This window comes from Myotis myotis, unplaced genomic scaffold, assembly GCF_014108235.1.
Source record: "Myotis myotis isolate mMyoMyo1 unplaced genomic scaffold, mMyoMyo1.p scaffold_m19_p_19, whole genome shotgun sequence".
In the NCBI taxonomy this organism is placed as follows: Eukaryota; Metazoa; Chordata; class Mammalia; order Chiroptera; family Vespertilionidae; genus Myotis; species Myotis myotis.
Window position 1 is genome coordinate 13339494 of NW_023416323.1, and position 20803 is coordinate 13360296.

The 20803-nt window shown below is 44.1% G+C and overlaps 1 protein-coding gene across 1 annotated transcript in view; it reads left to right on the top strand.

The window, feature by feature from the left end:
* Positions 1–20803, top strand: part of ANKRD27 (ankyrin repeat domain 27) — a 60965-nt gene that overhangs the window by 12085 nt on the left and 28077 nt on the right. The window contains 13 exon segments of the mRNA XM_036345197.1: positions 6304–6414; positions 8693–8849; positions 9594–9748; positions 10680–10739; positions 10827–10880; positions 10979–11044; positions 11132–11208; positions 11861–11982; positions 13094–13172; positions 13879–14011; positions 19546–19638; positions 20106–20233; positions 20686–20768. Coding sequence (XP_036201090.1) covers positions 6304–6414; positions 8693–8849; positions 9594–9748; positions 10680–10739; positions 10827–10880; positions 10979–11044; positions 11132–11208; positions 11861–11982; positions 13094–13172; positions 13879–14011; positions 19546–19638; positions 20106–20233; positions 20686–20768 — 1318 coding nt within the window.

The following is a 20803-nucleotide window of genomic DNA, read 5'->3' on the forward strand; positions in this document are numbered from 1 at the left end:
GGCATGTGCCCTTGACTGAAATCAAACCTAGGACCCTTCAATCCACAGGCCGACATTCTATCCACTAAACCAAACCAGCTAGGGCTTATTCTGGATTTTACAAGTCATAAAGTTCATTATAAAAACAGTTAGAGAGCCCAGCCAGTATGGCTCAATGGTTGAGCATCCACCCAAGAACCAGGAAATCACTGGTTCGATTCCTGGTCAGGGCATATGCCTGGATTTCGAGCTCAATCCCCAGTGAGGGTTGTTGGGGGAGCTGCAGGAGGCAGCCGATTGATGATTCTCTCTTATCCTTGATGTAACTATCTCTCTCTCTCTCTCTCCCTTTCCCTCTGTGAAGTCAATAAAAACATATTTTAAAAACAAACAACAGTTGGAGAACCCAGCCAGTATGGCTCAGTGATTGAGTGTTGACCCATGAATCAGGAGGTCATGGTTCGATACCTGGTCAAGGCCCATGCTTGGGTTGTGAGCTCTATCCCCAGTGGCATGCAGGACACAGCCTATTGATGATTCTCTCTCATCATTGATGTTTCTGTCTCTCTCCCTTCTTCTCTGAAATAAATAAAAACATATTTTAAAAATATTTTTTAAAAAAACAGTTGGAAACAGCAATCAGGCTCAACTACAAGACTGTGCTCACATGGGCCTACCTAGAGTGCCCAGCTCAGGTGATAGAAAACTGAGTCACTGGGCCCTACAGGATACCTACTACACAAGGCTAATTCCAGGAGACATAGCGGCTCTACCTAATATAGAGAAACAAATACAGAGAAGCAGCTAAAATGCGGAAACAAAGAAACATGTCACAAGTAAAAGAAATGAAAGCAAGAAAACTATTGGATACAGCGTTCAAAGCAATGGTTACAAGGTTACTCAAGGATCTTAATGAGAGTTTGAAGGGAATTAATGGGAGCTTCAATGGACTTAGTAAGACTTTCAAGGATCATAGTGAGAATGTCAAAGACATAAAAAAGGACCAGTCAGAAATTAAGCATATACTAACTGAAATAAAGAATAATTTACAGGGATTCAACAGGAGAATAGAGGAATCTGAGAATCAAATCAACAACTTGGAATATGAGGGGGCAAAAAACACCCACTCAGAAGAGCAAAAAGAAAAAAGAATCCAAAAATATGAAGATAGTGTAAGGAGCCTCTGGGACAACTTCAAGTATACCAACATTCACATTATGGGGGTGCCAGAAGGAGAAGAGAGAGATATTGAAAAACTATTTGAAGAAATAATGACAGAAAACTTCCCTACCTGGTGAAAGAAATAGACTTACAAGGGCAGAGAATCCCAAACAAGAGGAACCCAAAGAGACCCACACCAAGACACATTATAATTAAAATGCCAAGAATTAAAGACAAAAAAAGAATCTTTAAAGCAGCCAGAGAAAAGCAGTCAGTTACCTACAATGAAGTGCCCATACGACTGTCAGCTGATTTCTCAACAGATACTTTGCAGGCCAGAAGGGAATAATTCTGGCAAGAAATATTCAAAGTGATGAATAGCAAGATTACTCTACCCAACAAAGCTATCATTTAGAATTGAAGGTCAGATAAAGAACTTCACAGACAAGAAAAAGCTGAAGGAGTTCATCACCACCAAACCAGTATTACATGAAATGTTGAGGGGTATTCTTTAAGAAGAGGAAGAAGAAGAAGGGGGGCGGGGAGAGGAGAATCAAAAATAGGAATAATAAAATGGCAATACATACATATATCAACAACTGAATTTAAAAGTCAAATGAACAAGAAATCTAATGGACAAAATAAACTGATGAATAAAATAGAATCAGAGGCATGGAAACATAGAACAAACTAACGAATCTCAGAGAGAAGGGGAGAGGGGCAAGAAGAGATTAATTAAAGATCTTATATGCAGCCGAAACCGGTATGGCTCAGGGATAGAGCGTCGGCCTGCGGACTGAAAGGTCCCAGGTTCGATTCCGGTCAAGGGCATGTACCTTGGTTGCGGGCACATCTCCAGTGGGAGATGTGCAGGAGGCAGCTGATCGATGTTTCTAACTCTCTATCCCTCTCCCTTCCTCTCTGTAAAAAATCAATAAAATATATTAAAAAAGAAAAAAGATCTTATATGCATACTAGAGGCCTGATGCACGAAATTCGTGCAAGGGGCTTGGCCCTCGCAGTCGCGGCTTCGTCAGGAAGGTCGTCCAGATGGTCATTCCACTGTTCAGCTGTTCAGTCTGATTAGCATATTATGCTTTTATTATTACAGATTTGCATGACCTATGAATACAGACAGTAGGGTGGAGAAGGCCTGGGGTGGGGTGGGGTGGGACCCAGGTGAAGGGGGCAATGGGAGGAAAAAGGGGGACATTTGTAATACTCTCAACAATAAAGATTAAAAAAACAAACAGTTGGAGAATACAGCTGTTGCCAAAGAAGAAAATAAAAATCTCAGGAAAGCTCACCAGAGACATTCATTGTTATCTTTTCATTTCACACTAGTTATTAAATGCTACTCTAGGCAAGGCACTATGTTTGTCAGCCAAATATATGAATATACATCATCATCTTTACCCTATGGAGCTTAAATTCTACTGGGAGAGATGGTTATATTCTGATATATATTTATTAGAATTGTAGCTGTGGTAAGTGTCACAGAGAAAAGGTATAGGATGCAAAGCAATCGTGTTGACTGGGAGAGCTTAACCTAATTTAGGAAATATTTCCTTCCCATCTTTGTTCTATGATATTTAATACATACTGTCCAGTCCTAACTGGTTTGGCTCAGTGGATAGAGCGTCGGCCTGCAGACTCAAGGGTCCCAGGTTCAATTCTGGTCAAGGGCATGTACCTTGGTTGTGGGCACATACCCAGTAGGGAGTGTACAGGAGGCAGCTGATCGATGTTTCTCTCTCATCAATGTTTCTAACTCTCTATCCCTCTCCCTTCCTCTCTGTAAAAATTAATAACATATATTTTAAAAAATAAGTACTGTCTAGATAACATATGTAACTTTCTCGTGCTTTTTAAAAATGCCACACTGTGGCCCTGACTGGTTTGGCTCAGTGGAGAGAGCGTCGGCCTGTGGACTGAAGGGTCCCAGGTTCAATTCTGGTCAAGGGCATGTACCTTGGTTGCGGGCACATCCCCAGTAGGGGGTGTGCAGGAGGCAGCTGATCAATGTTTCTCTGTCATCGATGTTTCTAACTCTCTGTCCCTCTCCCTTCCTCTCTGTAAAAAGTCAATAAAATATTTATTTATTTATTTATTTATTTATTTATTTATTTATTTATTTATTTTTAATGCCACACTGTGGCCCTGGCCAGGTGACTCAGTTGGGGCATCGTCCTGTACACCAAAAGGTTGCAGGTTCGATTCCTGGTGGGGGAGCATGCAAGAGGCAACCAATCGATGTTTCTCACATCAATGTGTTTCTCTCTCTTTCTTCCCTCCTCTCTAAAATCAATAAAAACATATCCTCGGGTGAGGATTAAAAAACAAATAAAAATAAAAATGCCACACAGTGGAATGCTGTTATTTTTCAGTAAGTTCTGTGTGACCTGTCTCGCTCACCACTGTGTTGCCAGCCCTTAGCACAGTTCCTTTGTCATCCAGTAGGTACTTTTCCAGCTGCAAGTAGTGGACTCACACTTAAGCTCACTTTAGTGAGAGGGGAATTTTGAATAAGAACTTTGGCATCTTGGTCACCTTCCTTTCAGGTACACTGAGGAATGGGAGATTCTTCTTAAACGGTACCATCCCAAGTTCCCAGTGGTACCCTAGGCAGCTCACTCCAGCCCCTCCTGAAAGCCATGAGATCCACTAGGAGCTGTTTAGGGCCCACATTGGGCATTACTGAATTCCTCAGCCTTGTTTAGTTCCAGAATCAGTGAGGCCAGCTTCTCAGCAGGAATCAGCAGTGCTGGGAAGGAACTGGCCTGCTCCACCGGTCAGATATTGTTGGCTAGCTTCTGCCCCCTGATGGCCGGGTGATGGGAACAGGCTCATCCCTGTCTAATGCATAATAATACTCCCTCCACGACTGGTAGTTGATTGAAAAGTAGAATATTCCAGTTGCCTCTAGAAGAGGCAACTTTCTGCCATCTCTAAAGGATCCATGTGGCCTCAGCAGGTGAATGCTAAATTTATTTCCATGGGGCTTGGTCATGGGGCCAAATTTGGCCACCCTCGAATCCTTTATTAGGCTCTAAAAACATGATATTTCCACTTTTAAATGTGTATCTCCCCTAGGCTTAACTGCCCCTCAGTCCGCTCCCGTGAGCCAAGCTTGCAGGCCACCTAATCCTCACACAAAGTGTACAGAAGCTAAGAATGCAGCTTGGCTGCTTCCCCCACTGCCCTAGCCCGCCTTCCAGTCTTCCTTCCACGCCTTCCTTTGATGGGGATGTCTCTATGTACAGGCACTTCTGCGCATGGGCCACGAAATTTCAATCGCACTGTACATAGGTGCCCGCATGTGGTATTTTGTGGAAGAGCCACACTCAAGGGGCCAAAGAGCCTCATGTGGCTCGCGAGCCGCAGTTTGCCGATCACTGGGCTAGGGTCTCAATATTTCTTCAACATTGTCTAATATCTAGTCCTGTTCAAATTTCCCAAATCTCTCATATTTTTTGTTTGTTTTACAATTGGTTCAAATCAGGATTCAAAGGAGATCCATACATGATGTTGAATTGATAAGTCTCTATTTTTCTCCTAACATTATTGAGCTAAACTGAAGTACACAAAACTGCACATACTTAATGTGCAATCTTGAGTTTCTTTTTTATTTTTTCTTCTAATTTTCTTTTTCTTTGGTCACTTATTCTGTAGAGCTTCCTGCATTCTGGCTTTTGCCAGTTTCAGTCCTATAGTGGTGTTTAACATGGCCCTCTATTCTCTGTATTCCCTGAAATTGGTGGTTAAATCTAGATCTTGATCTAGTTCAGTCTTGATTTTTTGAGGCAGGTCAAGGCCACCTTGTAGACAGGCTTGAGTTCTTCCGTCAGTCAGTGCCTCCCTTTCTTGCTGTGAGGGATTGGTGTGTCTCCATGGGGCGAGAGGCCACACTGTTCTTTCTGACTCCCTGAGGAAGCCCCTGAGGCCCACTGCCCCCAGAGGCTCCCGAGTTCCATGGTGTCTTTGCAGAGGAAACCGCAGGAGGTTCTGGCCCAGTGGTTCTGAACCTTCCTAATGCCACGACCCTTTAATACAGTTCCTCATGTTGTGGTGACCCCCAAACATAAAATTATTTTTGTTGCTACTTCATAACTGTAATTTTGCTACTGTTATGAATCGTAATGTAAATATCTGATATGCAGGATGTATTTAAGCGACCCCTGTGAAAGGGTCGTTTGACCCCCAAAGCGGTCGCGACCCACAGGTTGAGAACCGCTGTTCTGGGCATTCCTCCCGTGAGGCAGCAAGATGGGGCCGCGGTTAGAGGGCGGCAGGAGTCATGGCTCTGCCGCTTACTGGCTGTGTGACCCTGGGCAAGTTACTCAACTCCTTTGAGTCTCGGTTTCCTCTTCTGCACAGTGGGGATAGTGCAGGAGCCGTTTGCTTTTGGCTGGGCTGCTTCAGGAGATGGGGCTCTGAATGACTTAGCTGCTTTGGGTCATCTTCCTTCTGGGTACACTTGTGTCTGAGAGGCCTCTGAAACACGAGTCCCTGAGCCAAGCACAGATCCATGTGCCGGGGCAGAAGGCAGTGTTGAGTCAAGCTCCTTCCTGTGCTGCTTTGAGCTGAGAAGCTGGTGTCTCGTCAGTGAGGTAGCCACTGTTGGACTAAAAATTCAGGTTTCCTATTGCACCTTCCCCAAAGCGAGGCTCTGGCACGCTGAGACATCTCTGGTGGAGGTGACAGCCTGCGATGGGAAACTGAGTTTCTGTACTTGTGTTACAAACTGTGATCATAACTAGGCTTAAAAACAAACACGGAAAGGAGATGGAAAGCAAACTGTCTTCATGTGCAGTGTTTATCATTTAGGTGTGGGAATACATGTGACTTTTTAGTGTCACTTTTCTGTGCTTTCCAGACTATCCTCTCTCCATCTGGAACCGTTCATGAGCCAATTGATGACTGAGTGGGGCACCCAGTCCAGCTGTGGGGAGGGACCCCAAAGGGTGGGAGCTACCTCCCTCTGACTGGGCTCCATCACAACGACAACAGAGTCAGCTGGCATCACCTGCTGCCGTGTTGGGCATTATCTCTGCAGTAGGTCCCCACAACAGTTCCAGCTGGAATATTTTGTGATGCATCCTGTTCTGCTGAAGTTGTAAATGACACATCTCTCTAGTACTCACCCTAATTATTTTTTTCCAGGTCTTAGTTCCCTGCAAAGGAAGCCTAACAAGCAACGTTCAGTCTACTTGTCAGTTTGAGTCCTATATTTTGAAACCAGTGGAAGAACACTTTCAGACCTTAAATGGAAAGGTATTCATTTCTTTGTGGATCAACCAGGGTTACTCACAGTATTTGGGTGGGCTGGAGGGGAGAGAATCCTGCTTGTCGCCCTTTCACATCTATGTTAAATGATGGCTTTAACACAGCCGCCCTGTGGGATGGGGTTGGAGGGCCTGCTGCCTTTGAGGAAAGAGGAGATGGTAGTGCTGAGCAAGGCCTTGGCTGGGCATCTCTTCCTCAGCCTATGGGTTTCCTGCCAGTGATATCTCTTCCTTGAGGTCCTGGCAAAGCAAGCTATTTTATCCCTGTGACATTGGCCACAAATTGGAGATCAGGGATTAAGTTTAATTTTTTTAAAACTTTGTTTTGAGCCCAGCTGGTATAGCTCAGTGGTTGAGCATCAACCTGTGAACCAGGAGGTCCTTATTCCTAGTCAAGGCACATGCCCAGGTTGTGGACTCGATTCCCAGGAGGGGGCATGTAAGAGGCAGCCAATCGATGATTCTCTCTCATCATTGATGTTTCTATCTTCTCTCCCTCTCCCTGTCTCTCTCCCTTCCTCTCTCTGAAATCAATAAAAATATATTTTTAAAAAACACCCAGTTTTGTTTTTGAAATCATCTCAATCCTACAGAAAGTTTCAGTAAAGTAGAAAGAACTCTCATATACCCTTCACCTAGATTGGTGAACTATTAACATTTTGGCCACATTTATTTTATCACTATACATAATATACATTACTATTACTTTTTCTGAACCTTTTTCAGAAAATGTTTCATGAACCATGTCCCTTTACTTCAAAACAATTCCATCTGTATTTCCTACATAACCAGAGCACAGTGATCATACTCAGAAAATTTAACATTGATAGAGTACTGTCCTCCAACATCCTGTTCTCATACGAGCTATGTTAATTGCACTAATAATTGCACTTTCAGATCCAGGGTCCCAGAATGCATTTTCAGTTTTCTTCTTTTGCAAGAGGCCCTCAGTCTGTCTCTCATGACACTGACATTTCTGTTTTGCTTTGGAGACTCGCCCTCCGTGTGGGCCCTCGGATGTTTCCTCATGATTAGATTAGCAGTTATCGTTTCTGATGGGAATGCTTCCAAAGGGTATTTTATCTTTCTCAGTGAATCACGTCAGGGGACACATGATATCCATCTATCTCGTAGTCAGTGCTATTTTGGAGTATGCATTTTCTTATTTTTTAAGTGTAAGCAGGTAGGAGCTGACAGCAGGAGGTTCCATTCCTCATCAGGACTTTCCAACCCAGCAGCTGTAGGCACTGTGTGGGGAAGAGGGATGATGGGACATGGGGTGACCTGGACACCGGCTTGGGGTCAGCAGCCCAGTGGCTCACGAGGCATGCCACTGTTTTCCTGCCAGAGATCTGCTCACCACAGCTGCCAGTCCCTTATTAGTTTTTTGTTCTCTTTGGGGTACCCAGATCTACACAGAGCAGAGCAGTCAGGCTTATCACAGCGGGTCTGCCCTGGGCTCCCTGGCCATGGCCAAAGTGGTGAGCCTCAAAGGGGACTGCAGCATCATTGTCCAGCTGAACACCAGACACTTTGGTCTTTTGTTCAGATAGGAGAGCCTTCCTACTCTTCCATTCCTGGAGGGTGTAGTTTCTGCTACTCTGAGGAACAGCTTAGTGCTTCTTCTGTTACAACATTGAAAAAGGATCAGGGCCCATCCAGTGTGGCTCTGGTTGAGCGTGGACCTATGAACCAGGAGGTCATGGGTTCGATTCCTGGTCAGGGCACATGCCCAGGTCTTGGGCTCAATCCCCAGTGTAGGGTGTGCAGGAGGCAGCTGATCAATGATTCTCTCTCATCATTGATGTTTCTATCTTTCTCTCCTTCTCCCTTCCTCTCTGAAGTAAAAATATATTTTAAAGAATAGAAAAAGTATCAGGATACTACTGTAGCCACAACTACAAAGTGAACAAAGAGGAAAGAAAAACATTTTAGTATCAAAAAGTAAATTAAAGAGTAGTCCTCCTATGGCCATAGCTCAGTTAGTTAGAGCATCATCCGTATATGCCAAGTTTGTGGGTTCGATCCCTAGTCAGAGCACATACAAGAATCAACCAGTGAGTGCATAAATAAGTGGAACAACAAATCAGTGTGTGTGTGTGTGTGTGTGTGTGTGTGTGTGTAAAAAATCAAAAGAGTGGTGCTGTCCCTACAAACCCACATTGGAGCGAAGAGGGGCAGGTTGGGTAAAGTACTGTATTGGGTCCAGGCGGAGGGGTCGATAGTCACCACTGGTTAGTGGTGCAGTGATGATTCTCTTATTCTAGGATGTCTTTATACAAGGAAACAGGATTAAATTAGGAGCTGGTTTCGCCTGTCTTCTCTCAGTGCCCATTCTCTTTGAAGAAACTTTCTACAATGAAAAAGAAGAAAGTTTCAGCCTACTGTGTATAGCCCATCCTTTGGAGAAGAGAGAGAGTTCAGGTATTCTGCAAGAAAGCCCCTTTCTCTTGATTCGGAGCAATGTATTTATTGAATTTCCTCCTGACATAACTATTACAAACACCCCATAAAGTACTCAAGAGCCCACTAGAAAACTGCATAATTATTTACATAATTGCCCCATAGAACTTATTAAGAAGGTTATCTCGAGCTAAGGTGTGGACTGGGCTGCTGCATATGGTTGCACAGTTTGGACATGACAGTTCCAGGAGGCAGTATTCACATAGGCCTCAGTGTGTATGTTGTCCCCTAGAGTTGTGCAAAGTGGTAGCCCTGGCTTTGTCTCGGGCCTCGGCTTTAGAGCTAGCTCTTATAGCATTATTACCCACCCAGCCCCACTGTGGTGCCTCTTAAGATCTCATTATTTTTAATGAATAATAATTCTTCAGCTGCTCCAGGAAATTGAGGCAGCAATTTTCCAAATGCAGTTTAAGGCTTTATTATCAGGAATCGGCTTCTTCACCAGAGCCACACAGGTCATGCCCAAGATCCCAGGTAGTCCAGGTTTTGTCCCAGAAAATGGTCTCAAGAGGACCAGGCTCTCTGAACCCTGGGTTGTCCTGTAACTGGGCTGCCCTTGGGCAGTATCTTGAAATAGGTTCATCCTCCTCTTCCCCCTGGAAGGTGGGGCCCAGACCCTGGGGAAGCAGGGCAAAGGATGTGGCACTTCCCCTGCCAGGAAACAGTGAAAGCTTCAGTCATCCTGACTCTCTGTCTCTTTTTCAGAAGAGCCTTCAACACCCTCAGATACCTTTTCCTTGAAAACCATCGAAGATGTGAGAGAGTTTTTGGGAAGACACTCGGAGAGATTTGACAAGAACATTGCCTCTTTCCAGCGAACATTCAGGGAATGTGAAAGAAAGAGCCTCCGTCACCACATAGTCAGTACCTGTGTCTTGCTTTGCCAGGCATGCCTGGTCTCAGGCCAGTTTAGAGCCCAGAATCCCTCTCAGTTTTCTCTCAAGCTTTGCTGCCTCCACTGTTGGAAATTTGTTTGAAATATTTCTTTCTAACTATAAAAGTAGTACAAGCCACTGTAGAAAACTTGAAAATCACAGAGAAGTATAAAAGTTATTATCACCTTGGACGATGTGCACAGTGGTTAGAGCATTGTCCTGCACACCAAAGGATCATGGATTCGATTTCCAGTCAAGGGCACATACCTGGGTTTCAGGTTCTATCCCCAGCCCCAGTCAGGGTGCATGTGGGAGGCAACCAATCGATGTGTCTCTTTCACATCAATGTTTCTCTCTCTTTCTCGCCGCCCCCCCCCCCCCACACACTCTAAAAAAAAAAAAAAAAATCAATGGAAAAATATCCTCTGGTAAGGATTTGTGTGTGTGTGTGTGTACGTATATATATATAAATCCCTAGCTGGTTTGGCTCAATGGATAGAGCATTGTTCTACAGACTGAAGGGTCCCAGGTTCGATTTTGGTAAAGGGCACAGGGGATATGCAGGAGGCAGCCAGTCAATGATTCTCTCTCATTGATGTTTCTATCTCTCTTTCCCTCTCCCTTCCTTTCTGAAATCAATAAAGATATATTACATATATATATATGTATGTACATATATATATTAGCATACATATATATAATACATATATATTAAGCATCTTAACTCCAAAAGGATTTTATTTCTATTTTTAATGCATATACACCTAAAAAAAAAAAGTTGAAAAAAATAACTGAGTTGATAAACATGCATAAGCACTTAAAGTTTGTCACATTTTGTAAAATGTTCTCTTCACTCCAGGACATGTTGCATGTCTGGGTTTTGTGTTATGGCCTGTCTCTCTGCTCTGTCACTTAGGACGCGGTAAATGCGCTCTACACCAAATGCCTCCAGCACCTTCTGAGGGACTCTCACCTGGTAAGCAGCAGGGCTTTCAAAAGAGAGAATTGAAGTTTGCCCACATGCAAAGCCAAGCACTTTTACTGTACTTTCCTTGTTTTCTAGAAGATGCTTGCCAGGCATGAGGCCCAGATGAACCTGATGAAGCAGGCGGTTGAGGTAAGAGGCCAGGGCAGTGAGGGGAGAAGGCGGCAGTTCTGTGACTCTCCTTGCTGCCCCCCACACACACCCTGAACTGGGGTTCGTTGATTTCACAGATGTACGTCCAGCACGATATTTATGATCTGGTCTTTAAATATGTGGGGACCATGGAAGCAAGTGAGGTAGGTTCTAAATCTCCATCACCCAGGTTGGAAGCCTTATTCTGTGCTTTCTAGGAAATTTGAAGCTTCGTTAAAATCTGTTGTTAGGATGCTGCCTTTAACAAAATCACAAGAAGCCTTCAAGATCTTCAGCAGAAAGATATTGGTGTGAAACCTGAGTTCAGGTAAGGGTTTGCACTGCAGCAGCTCAGCATCCTCAGAGGCAGGGCCCTCGGCAGCAGTGGCGGCAGGCTGATTTGACTTGGTTCATACTGAGGAGCAGTGCAGTTATTTGTGACCAAAGATAAAGTGCTGATGTTGGCAGATGACTGTGTTGTAGCTGTCACCCTCCTGCACCTGTCTGCCCACGTACCACCTGGGTAGGAGCTAAAGGGGCTGTGATTTCCCACAGTTGGTCTCTAGGTGGGCACATAGCTCACCCAGGTGGGTTCTGTCCTCACCTGCCCATCCGAGGGAACCCTGCCAAAGAGACAACTTCTGAATTAATTTAAGTTTCATTAGGATAAAAAAATGTCTGAAGTGTTTATGTTTAAACTACTTATTTTTCCTTTGGGCTATTTCATTCTGGGGCTAAGGACTTTCGATTTTTCCCCCTCTAATTTTCTGGTGCTGCTGTCACTGGGCAGCCTGAATGAGACATTAGAAGCTGTTGTGTTTTGCCACTGACTTGAGTGAGATGGCTTCTGGGTTTCTATTTTTATTTTTCATTACTATGGTTTGTTATAAGAAATGTAAATCAGAGGTACATTATTAGACCAGAGAAAAAGGGCCCATATGTTGTGCTCTTAAGTTGTCACTTGCCAAATTATTTTACAGCTTCAACATACCTCGTGCAAAGAGAGAACTGGCTCAGCTGAACAAATGTACCTCCCCACAGCAGAAGTTGGTTTGTTTGCGAAAGGTGGTGCAGCTCATTACACAGTCTCCTAGCCAGAGAGGTTTGTGCTGGGGAAGGGGCCCGGCAGGGGGGGTAGATGCATCCACCCAGAAGCAGAAGTCTGTTAAGGAGCAGTGCTGTCTTAAAGGACCATACAGATGGGCTGGTGTGTGCAGCCCAGCCTTCTAGCATGAGCACCTTGGGGTCTGTGCTGATGAGTGAGTGCCTCCTAATGGGGCGGGGGTAGATGTGTCATGACTGTGGTAAGAAAATGGTGGCAGAGGAACAGCAGCCTCAGAAATGAGCCAAGCTGGTGATGGGTACATAGGGGTTCAAGCGTCCTTTAGACTGTTTGCAGTCGTTTTGAATATGTTTAAAATTTTCCAGTATAAAAAGTTAAACAAAATAAGCCAAGAAAAAAGTAATGAGGCAGATTTGTGTATGCAGATAGGGAATGATCTTAAAAGTATATTAAACGGCCGAAACCGGTTTGGCTCAGTGGATAGAGCGTCGGCCTGTGGACTGAAAGGTCCCAGGTTCGATTCCGGTCAAGGGCATGTACCTGGGTTGTGGGCACATCCCCAGTAGGAGATGTGCAGGAGGCAGCTGATCGATGTTTCTCTCTCATCGATGTTTCTAACTCTCTATCTCTCTCCCTTCCTCTCTGTAAAAAATCAATGAAATATATTTAAAAAAAAAAAAGTATATTAAACGAAATAAACAGGAGTGTATTTGGCACACTTTCCTCTCTACAAGCATGTCCTTGGGTGAGGATTAAAAAAAAAATAGGCTGCTTTCAGCATTGGCTCCATAGTGCATAAAGCAGAAATGACCTGAGGAGGAAGGAGGCTTTCAGCAGGGGCTCTGGCACACCTTCCTTCGTGTCCACTGTTATTGATCTCCTGGGATCTGCCCATCCAGGAAGGTGGCGCGGGGTGGTTTGCTTGGAGTTCCCTTCTCTTGTACATGTTCTGGGAATGGTAGGCCTTTGTGTTCCCCTTGAATCTGACATCTGTTCAGGATACTGTAAAGGAAATTGTGCAATTGAATTTCTCTCTGACGTGTAATCTTACTGGATTGTGGTTTTGTGGGTTGAATTGTGGTGAGGAGTTGAAAGGATTGTTCGTCCATTTGAGTCTCATGATGACTTTGAACATGTTTCCTCCTTGCAGTTAACTTGGAGACTATGTGTGCTGATGATCTGCTATCAGTCCTGTTATATTTGCTTGTGAAAACAGAGATACCTAATTGGTAATATTTTTTGTTACAATCGTTTTTCAAATGGCAGTACTATACTATGGCAGTTTTAGTATAACTCTAGGAAAGTGAGCACCTCTCATGAGTCAGGTGCCATGCCTGCTCCACCTTCATTTGGCAGTGGGTGGCTCTCCTTCCGTTTATAGATGGGGAACTGAGGTCCAGAGAGCTTACATTTCTCATTCTGGAACATGCAGCTAGTCAGTGGCTGAGCAGGAAGCTGTGTGGTCCCAACGCTCATCTTCTTCCCATAGGAACCCACAGCTCACTTTACAATAATGAGCTTTCTAAAAAATAGCCTATTTCAGCCACGTTGGTTGGGCACCACCCCGTACACTGAAAGGTTGCTGGTTTAATTCTCAGTCAGGGCTCATACCCAGGTTGCAGGCTCGATTCCCTGGAGGGAGCATGCAGGAGGCAGCTGATCCGTGGTTCGCTCTCACATGTTCCCTCCCTCTCTCTCTAAATATCAATTTTAAAAATCTTTAAAAAAATACATAAAAATTAAAAATAGCCTATTCCAGGAAAATAACGAGTAGTTTTATTTCTTTTCCTAATTACACACACTCTAAAATAGAGAGTGAGGGCTTAGCAGTCAGTGTTCCCTGGAGCTAACCAAGTTCAGTCACCTGAGCCAATAGCATTGTTTCTGCAAGTGTTAATTGTGTACAAGAATCAAACCTTTTTTTCCTTTTGTTAGGATGGCAAATTTGAGTTATATCAAAAACTTCAGATTTAGCAACTCGACAAAAGATGAATTGGGATACTGCTTGACCTCAGTTGAAGCTGCAATTGAATATATTCGGCAAGGAAGCCTCTCTGTCAAACCGCTGGTAAGACCCCTCCTCCCTTGGTCTTTCTGTGGGGGTGTCACTGCACACTGATAGGGTTCTGAGGTCGGTGTGGAGGGGTGAATTCTTCAGTGGTGCCTGGGAATGAGGCCTCAGCTGTTTACAGGCCCTGAGCCCGGACAGCAAGCCAGCACACTGAACACTGAGCTCCTGATTTGGCTGTGAAAGCTTGTGGGTTTTCATTGGGGCTTACATATCCTGCTTCACTGTTAATATCCTGCTTCACTGATCCTCATCACCCTCAAAAGCATGGGCAGAGGGGAAGCTAGAAACAGTGACTTTGGATATCTTGACCATATAGGCAAGAAATGAGGTTAATGTATGCAATGTTAGGACTCAGTGGCCTTATTATTACTTTCTAGGTTGGTTGGTGAGCTTTGGCTAAGGAGAGGAGATTATATTTCTTTGTGAATTGTGAGAATCTTAAACCAAGATTGCATTGCTGGCTTATTTCACTGCATACCAACCAGCAAAATGTGACAGTACTCACAGAAATCACAAAGTTAAAATTAATAAAGTGAAGAGATTTCTGTATTGAGTTCTGGGGATTAAACTTTATTTGATCCTAATTTTCTACTGATGTTAGAATCTCCCAAAATAATAAGTTAAAACATCTGGAAAAGAGCACAAGCCTGTCCAGGCAGGTGCACTTGGGTAAAAGCTGGTTCTCAGAATTCATTTATCATTAACATGTTTATTTTTTATTGTTGTTTTTGTTTTATGTTTTTATTGATTTCAGAGAGAGGAGGAGGGAGGGAGAAAGATATAGAAACATCACTGCTGAGAGAGAATCATTGACCGGCTGCCTCTTGCATGCCCTCTACTGGGAATCGAACGGTGACCTCCTGGTTAATGAGTTGATGCTCAACCACTGAGCCATGTTTATGTTTTTTCCCAAAAAGAATAAATTTTATTTTTTTCTGATTAGAAGACTACTATTTGCTTATAAACAACATTTGAAGGAAGCAAAAACCTCTTGTAAACTCACTAGGTGGGGGTAACTTTTATTAACATTTGGGCGTATGTCTTTTCTCAGTGCCATATAATTGTATTTTTAACCAAAATTTGAGATTATGCTGCACTCATTGGCACGTAGCCCAATAGCATCATGGTGCAAGTTCTGCTCTTGTCTGGGTTTTGGTTTGATCTCCCACGTGTAAGCTGGTGAAATTGGAAGCTGTCCAGCTCTTCTCAGATGTGGTTGGCTGTGACTCTTGTGGAAAGGTGCTTCTCATTTAGGGGGAAATCACTCACATTCTAGAAGGGTCATGTGTGCACTCCACATGCACAGGTGTCTGCAGAATCAGTTGTCACTCACTCCCATAGTAACGAAGTAAGATTTCTTAGTTTGAAAATGGTCTTCTGTGAGATTCCAGAAATGTGGTGTATGTTTTTTTTTACTTTATGTGATCATAGTTAAATATTTTGTTTTTCTTTCAATTTTATTTTGTATTGGTTTTCGATGGATATCATAGTGTTTAGACCAGCCGTGGGCAAACTACGGCCCGCGGGTCGGATCCGGCCCGTTTGAAATGAATAAAACTAAAAAAAAAAGACCGTACCCTTTTATGTAATGATGTTTACTTTGAATTTATATTAGTTCACACAAACACTCCATCCATGCTTTTGTTCCGGCCCTCTGGTCCAGTTTAAGAACCCATTGTGGCCCTCGAGTCAAAAAGTTTGCCCACCCCTGGTTTAGACAATCATATACTTTACATAGTGTTCCCCTCGATATTTCCAGTACCCAACTGATACCACACATAATTATTACAATATTATTGACTACATTTCCTATGCTGTACTTTACATCCCCATGGCTGTTTTGTAACTGCCAATCTGTACTGCTCAGTCCCTTCACCTCTCTCACCCAGTCTCCCAAGCCCTTCTCCCCTCTGGAAACCACCAGTCTGTTCTCTGTGTCTATGAGTCTGTTTCAGTTTTGTTTGTTCACTTATTTTGTTCTTTAGATTTTACATATAAATGAAATCGTATGGTATTGTGCCCATCAATAGACAAGTGGATAAAAAAGCTGTGGTGTATATATACAATGGAATATTACTCAACCATAAAAGAGAATGAAATCTTACCATTTGCCACAGCATGGATGGACCTAGAGGGTATTGTGCTCAGTGCAATATCTCAGTCTAGGAATGTGTTTTCCTGTGGTGCCTGCAGTGGTTTTGTGATGGTCCTGCCCTCTGGTTCTCACCCTCTCATCCGTCTGAGAGGTCACTCCCTTCCTGGCTCTACCACCCTGCAGAGGAATTGCCTGATGCTCCTTGATGGGGCCAGAAGCGCCCTGTCACTGGAAGGAGGTATCCACCTCTTGAAGGTGCTCCTGTCCCCTTCCTGCCCCCGTTCTCTACTGTGGCCATCTTGCTTTCTTATTTTCCATGTGGGCAGGAAGGCCAGCACTTGAAGGCCTTTGGCCAGGGTGTAAGAAAGTGGCTGACCAAACAGTGTCAGTTGAATTTTTTTTTAATCTTCACCCGAGCATGTTTTTTTCATTGATTCTACAGAGAGAGGAAGGGAGAGGGAGAGAGAGAGAGAAAGAGAGGATTGGTTGCCTCCTATTCAAACCAGGGATTAAACCCACAACCTAGATATGTGCCCTGGACAGGAATTGAACCCTTCAGTGCATGGGATGACACTCAACCAACTGAGCCACACTGGCCCGGACTCCATGCCCACTTCTACTTCAGAAAATATTCCAAGTGACAGGGAAGAGGGGGTGCAGATGGAGGTGGAAGAGAGTATAAGGGGAATAAATGGTGATGGGGAGAAAAATAAAGGAAAAAAAGATTCCAGTGGGATTGGGGGAGTGTTTGAGGAGTAATCCTTCTTGTGCTGGTGTTGGTTTGAGTCCAGCACTTCTGTTTGTCTCTCTAAGCCTCTGTCCATCTTCTGGTCTATACTGGGGATAATGTATATTTTACCCCTTACTCGGTAGTTAAGAGACTCAAATGGAATATTCGAAAGTGCCTTTTTGAATTGTGAGGTGATACTGGTGCCCTTAGTTACTCTTCTAATGCCTCTGCATGTGGGTGTCTTTGTCTCCTGGTTCTTGGGTGCATTCTGCATGGATGGGCGAAGGGGTGTGGAACACAGCCCAGGGTGCTCCTCTAGTCAAGGGGTGTCTGACCCTGGTTCTGCCTTTCTGGATGAGAGGTGGTTGGTCCCATCAGATGATGGGACCAGGTGTGCATCATCTGGCTTGCTGGGAAGCCCGTCCCTTGGGTCTTGAGTGGTCAGGCCTGAGAGATGTTCTTTACTTTATTGACAGAGCAGGTGTTGTGGCTTCCTGTCTTTTGTGATACCATTGTTGGGGTTCCATCTGTAATATCACCTCTGCCTAGCTGCCAACTGAGTTCTTTGCAGTAGTGCAGTTCCCTCTAGGAGTGTTCAAGGCCATGTTATGTATTGGTGTCGTTCGTTTTCTAGGGAAAGAGCCCAAGAGTGTCTTCATACAGTAGGCGAGGTTTCTGAAAATCATTAAAGACCAAATATTAGTAAATTGAATTCTGTCTTACTCTCGACTCTTTATATAATGTAGTTTCACAGAAATTTTCTCCCAAAGATAGAATCATACTTGAGATGACCATAAACATTCTTTAAGCATAAAGACTTAAATAAAGACTTTTAGCTTTTATTTTTTTGTAATTTTTGTTTTTGAATAGCATGACTGACTTTATTTTTCTATTGCCGTTGATATTCAATATTATTTTATATTAGTTTCGGGTGTACAGTATAGCAGGTTCCTTTATTTTATTTATTTATTTTATTATTTATCTATGCATTTATTGGTTGACTCTTGTATGTGCCCTGACTGAACTGTCGGGCCAGGGCCCATAACTTTTAGCTTTAAAAAAAAAAAACATTAGTGGGCTCTAACTGGTTTGGCTCAGTGGATAGAGCATCAGCCTGCGAACTGAAAGGTCCCAGGTTCTATTCCAGTCAAGAGCATGTACCTTGGTTGTGGGCGCATCCCCAAGTCGGGGGTGTGCAGGAGGCAGCTCATTGATGTTTCTCTCTCATTAATGTTTCTAGCTCTCTATCCTTCTCCCTTCCTCTCTGTAAAAAATCAATAAAATATATATTTAAAAAAAAAAAACATTAGTGGGATGACTCTAGTTTCACTTTTGTGGACAGAAAAGCCAGGAGAGAGAACCCTGGAAGCATCTGTACCCTCTGCTCTAGCTTTTCAGGCTCTGGTTTTTCTCACTTGACCAGGTTGCTAATAAGTAGTGTTCACCCCATTCCCGAATAGGGCTTCTCTCACATGCTATTCTTCTGGCAGCTCATTTTCCCCCGAAGATTCAGTCCTAGAGGACTTGCCTCTCTTCATTGCTGCCCTTGAAATAGTTCCCCAGAGTTGAGGAAAGAACACTGAATTTACCTCGGCAGTAATGTCTTTGATGTTTCTCTGACCCTAAGCTGCTCAGCTATGAATCACTGAATAAAACTGATAGAGCATTCATAGCTTATAACAGCGGGGAGCTAAAGTGGCTCTAATGCTGAGGTGTTGTTTGTTTGCCAAGTTAACCCTCTGAGGGCAGTCTTAACAGCAGACCCCAGAAATGGTCCGCTCCTCGAGATGCTGTCAGCTCTGTCTTAGCTGGACCTGTAAGTCAGAACTTAGCCTTATTCTAAAGTTTTATCTGGGTTGGTGAGTTATTCTGGCAGCAACTGGCTGGAAAAAAAATTCCCTTTATCACCCACAAAGACTCTTTTTAAGGAAGTTAATTTGTTATTAGTTTAGTAGCAGGTGCTCAACTGAGCATTATTAAAGTATCTTGCTAGAAATTATTTCATAAAATAAAGATAGGTAGGAGAAGGTATAGGGGGGATAAGTGGTGACGGAAGGAGACTTGAAGTGGTGAACACACAATACATGTACAGATGATGTGTTATAGAATTGTACACCTGAAATCTATATAATTTTGTTGACCAATGTCACCCCAATAAATTCAATAAAAAAGAAAAAAGTAAGGGTACATTATTAGATTTTTGTATCTAGGTAATCATAACTTTATTCACTGGGGTAGAACCCAGTATCCTATTGGACTTGGGCCAATGGCCCTATTGTTTGCTATTTTAATAAATATGTTCAAAAATTAAGACTCCTCTCTCCCCTGCTGGTTGCAATTGAGAAATATAGAACATCTGTCAGATGTTTTCCTGCCTGTAGACTGCAGATAAAATGGCAGGCATAGGGTTGTGCAGGTAGGACAGAAGTTTGAGAGAAGGAGGCCAGCACAGTCCAGGTTCCGTCTGGAGGAGGATGGTGTGTGCATGCAACATTCCACACTTAGAGATGACACATTCCACACGCGCGCAGCCAGTGTGCCGCCACTCTCCCAGAGCCCCCCCTGGAAAACAGTCATCAGAGCTACCATTTCCTGGAGAAACAGATAGGAAGCCCTTCTCCCAGCCTGATGAGGGTCAGCTCTCTGGCTCAGTGAAAGCGGGAGAGAGGAGCGCGGGATAAAACAGACTGTTGGGTTTTCCTGCAGGAGTCTGAGGGATTTGGTGACAGACTGTTCCTTAAGCAGAGAATGAGCTTACTGTCTCAGATGACTTCAACTCCCATTGACTGCCTGTTTAAGGTAAGACACCACAAGTCTTTCTTTGTGAGGAGCACGCCATCTTTCAGCATCTCTATCATCTCTTCAGAATCCACATGGTGTTCTGTGTAGTTAAACACTGAAGTTCGCTTTGTGCTCAGGGTGGTAGGGATGCTGAGGTTTTACAGGTGAAATCAGCACGTATGCTCATCTCCACAGCGTGTGCTGTGTGATGGCTGCGCTGGATGGTTCACCGAGGGCCCTGGGCCTCCACGTGTGGAACCCTCTGCCCCAACTGTCCTGGACAGGCTCCATATAGCCATCTCCCAAACTTAGTTCATCTCTGCCCTCACCCCCTTTCCCTATTCACCTGGATTATTTTGAAATAAATCTCAGAGAGCAAATCAATTCATCCATCTATATATTAGTGTTTCTGCAGCACTCAAAAAATTCACACCTTAAAAAGCACATTTCTCAATATTGATCGTATCTTTGATGTCACTTCTCAGCACATTGCTTCAGGTAACCAGAAAGAAGTGGAAAGACTTCTGAGCCAAGAAGACCAAGATAAAGATGCCATCCAAAAGATGTGCCACCCCCTGTGCTTCTGTGATGACTGTGAGAAACTTGTCTCTGGGTAAGAGAGTCCTCATGGAGGCTCCGTGTGCCAGGAAGCAGGATACTCGGGGCTTCGGTGGAACTTTTCTACTTCTTTGGCACGCTGCTGGGCTGGATACAGAATAGGCAGATATCGGGCCTGCCCAGCCTCAGCAAGTGTGTTTAGGATGGGAGAATGCCAACTTCCCCCAGTAACCCTTTCTGGTCTCCCCTTAACCTCGTCAGGCTATTTTGCTGGGTGTCAAGGCCTAGAGGGGTGGGGTGGCCGGGGGGAACACTAGATGCCTCAGTTCCTCACCCTGTGAGCAGGGACTGGGTTCTCTCTAGGACACTATAAGAGAGGCCCGGTTTGGATCATACCCTGAGATCTGTCTTCCAGTCCTAAGACCCTGGCATGGCCGGCCTTGTCAGGAAGAGGCTTTGCCCTGCTGTTCCTAGGGTGTCTTTCTCTGTATCTTTTCTCTGTTTTAGGAGGCTGAATGATCCTTCAGTTGTCACTCCATTCTCCAGAGATGACAGGGGTCATACACCACTCCATGTGGCTGCCCTCTGTGGTATGTGGTCTTGGGTGGGCCTCTGAGGGTTGTCA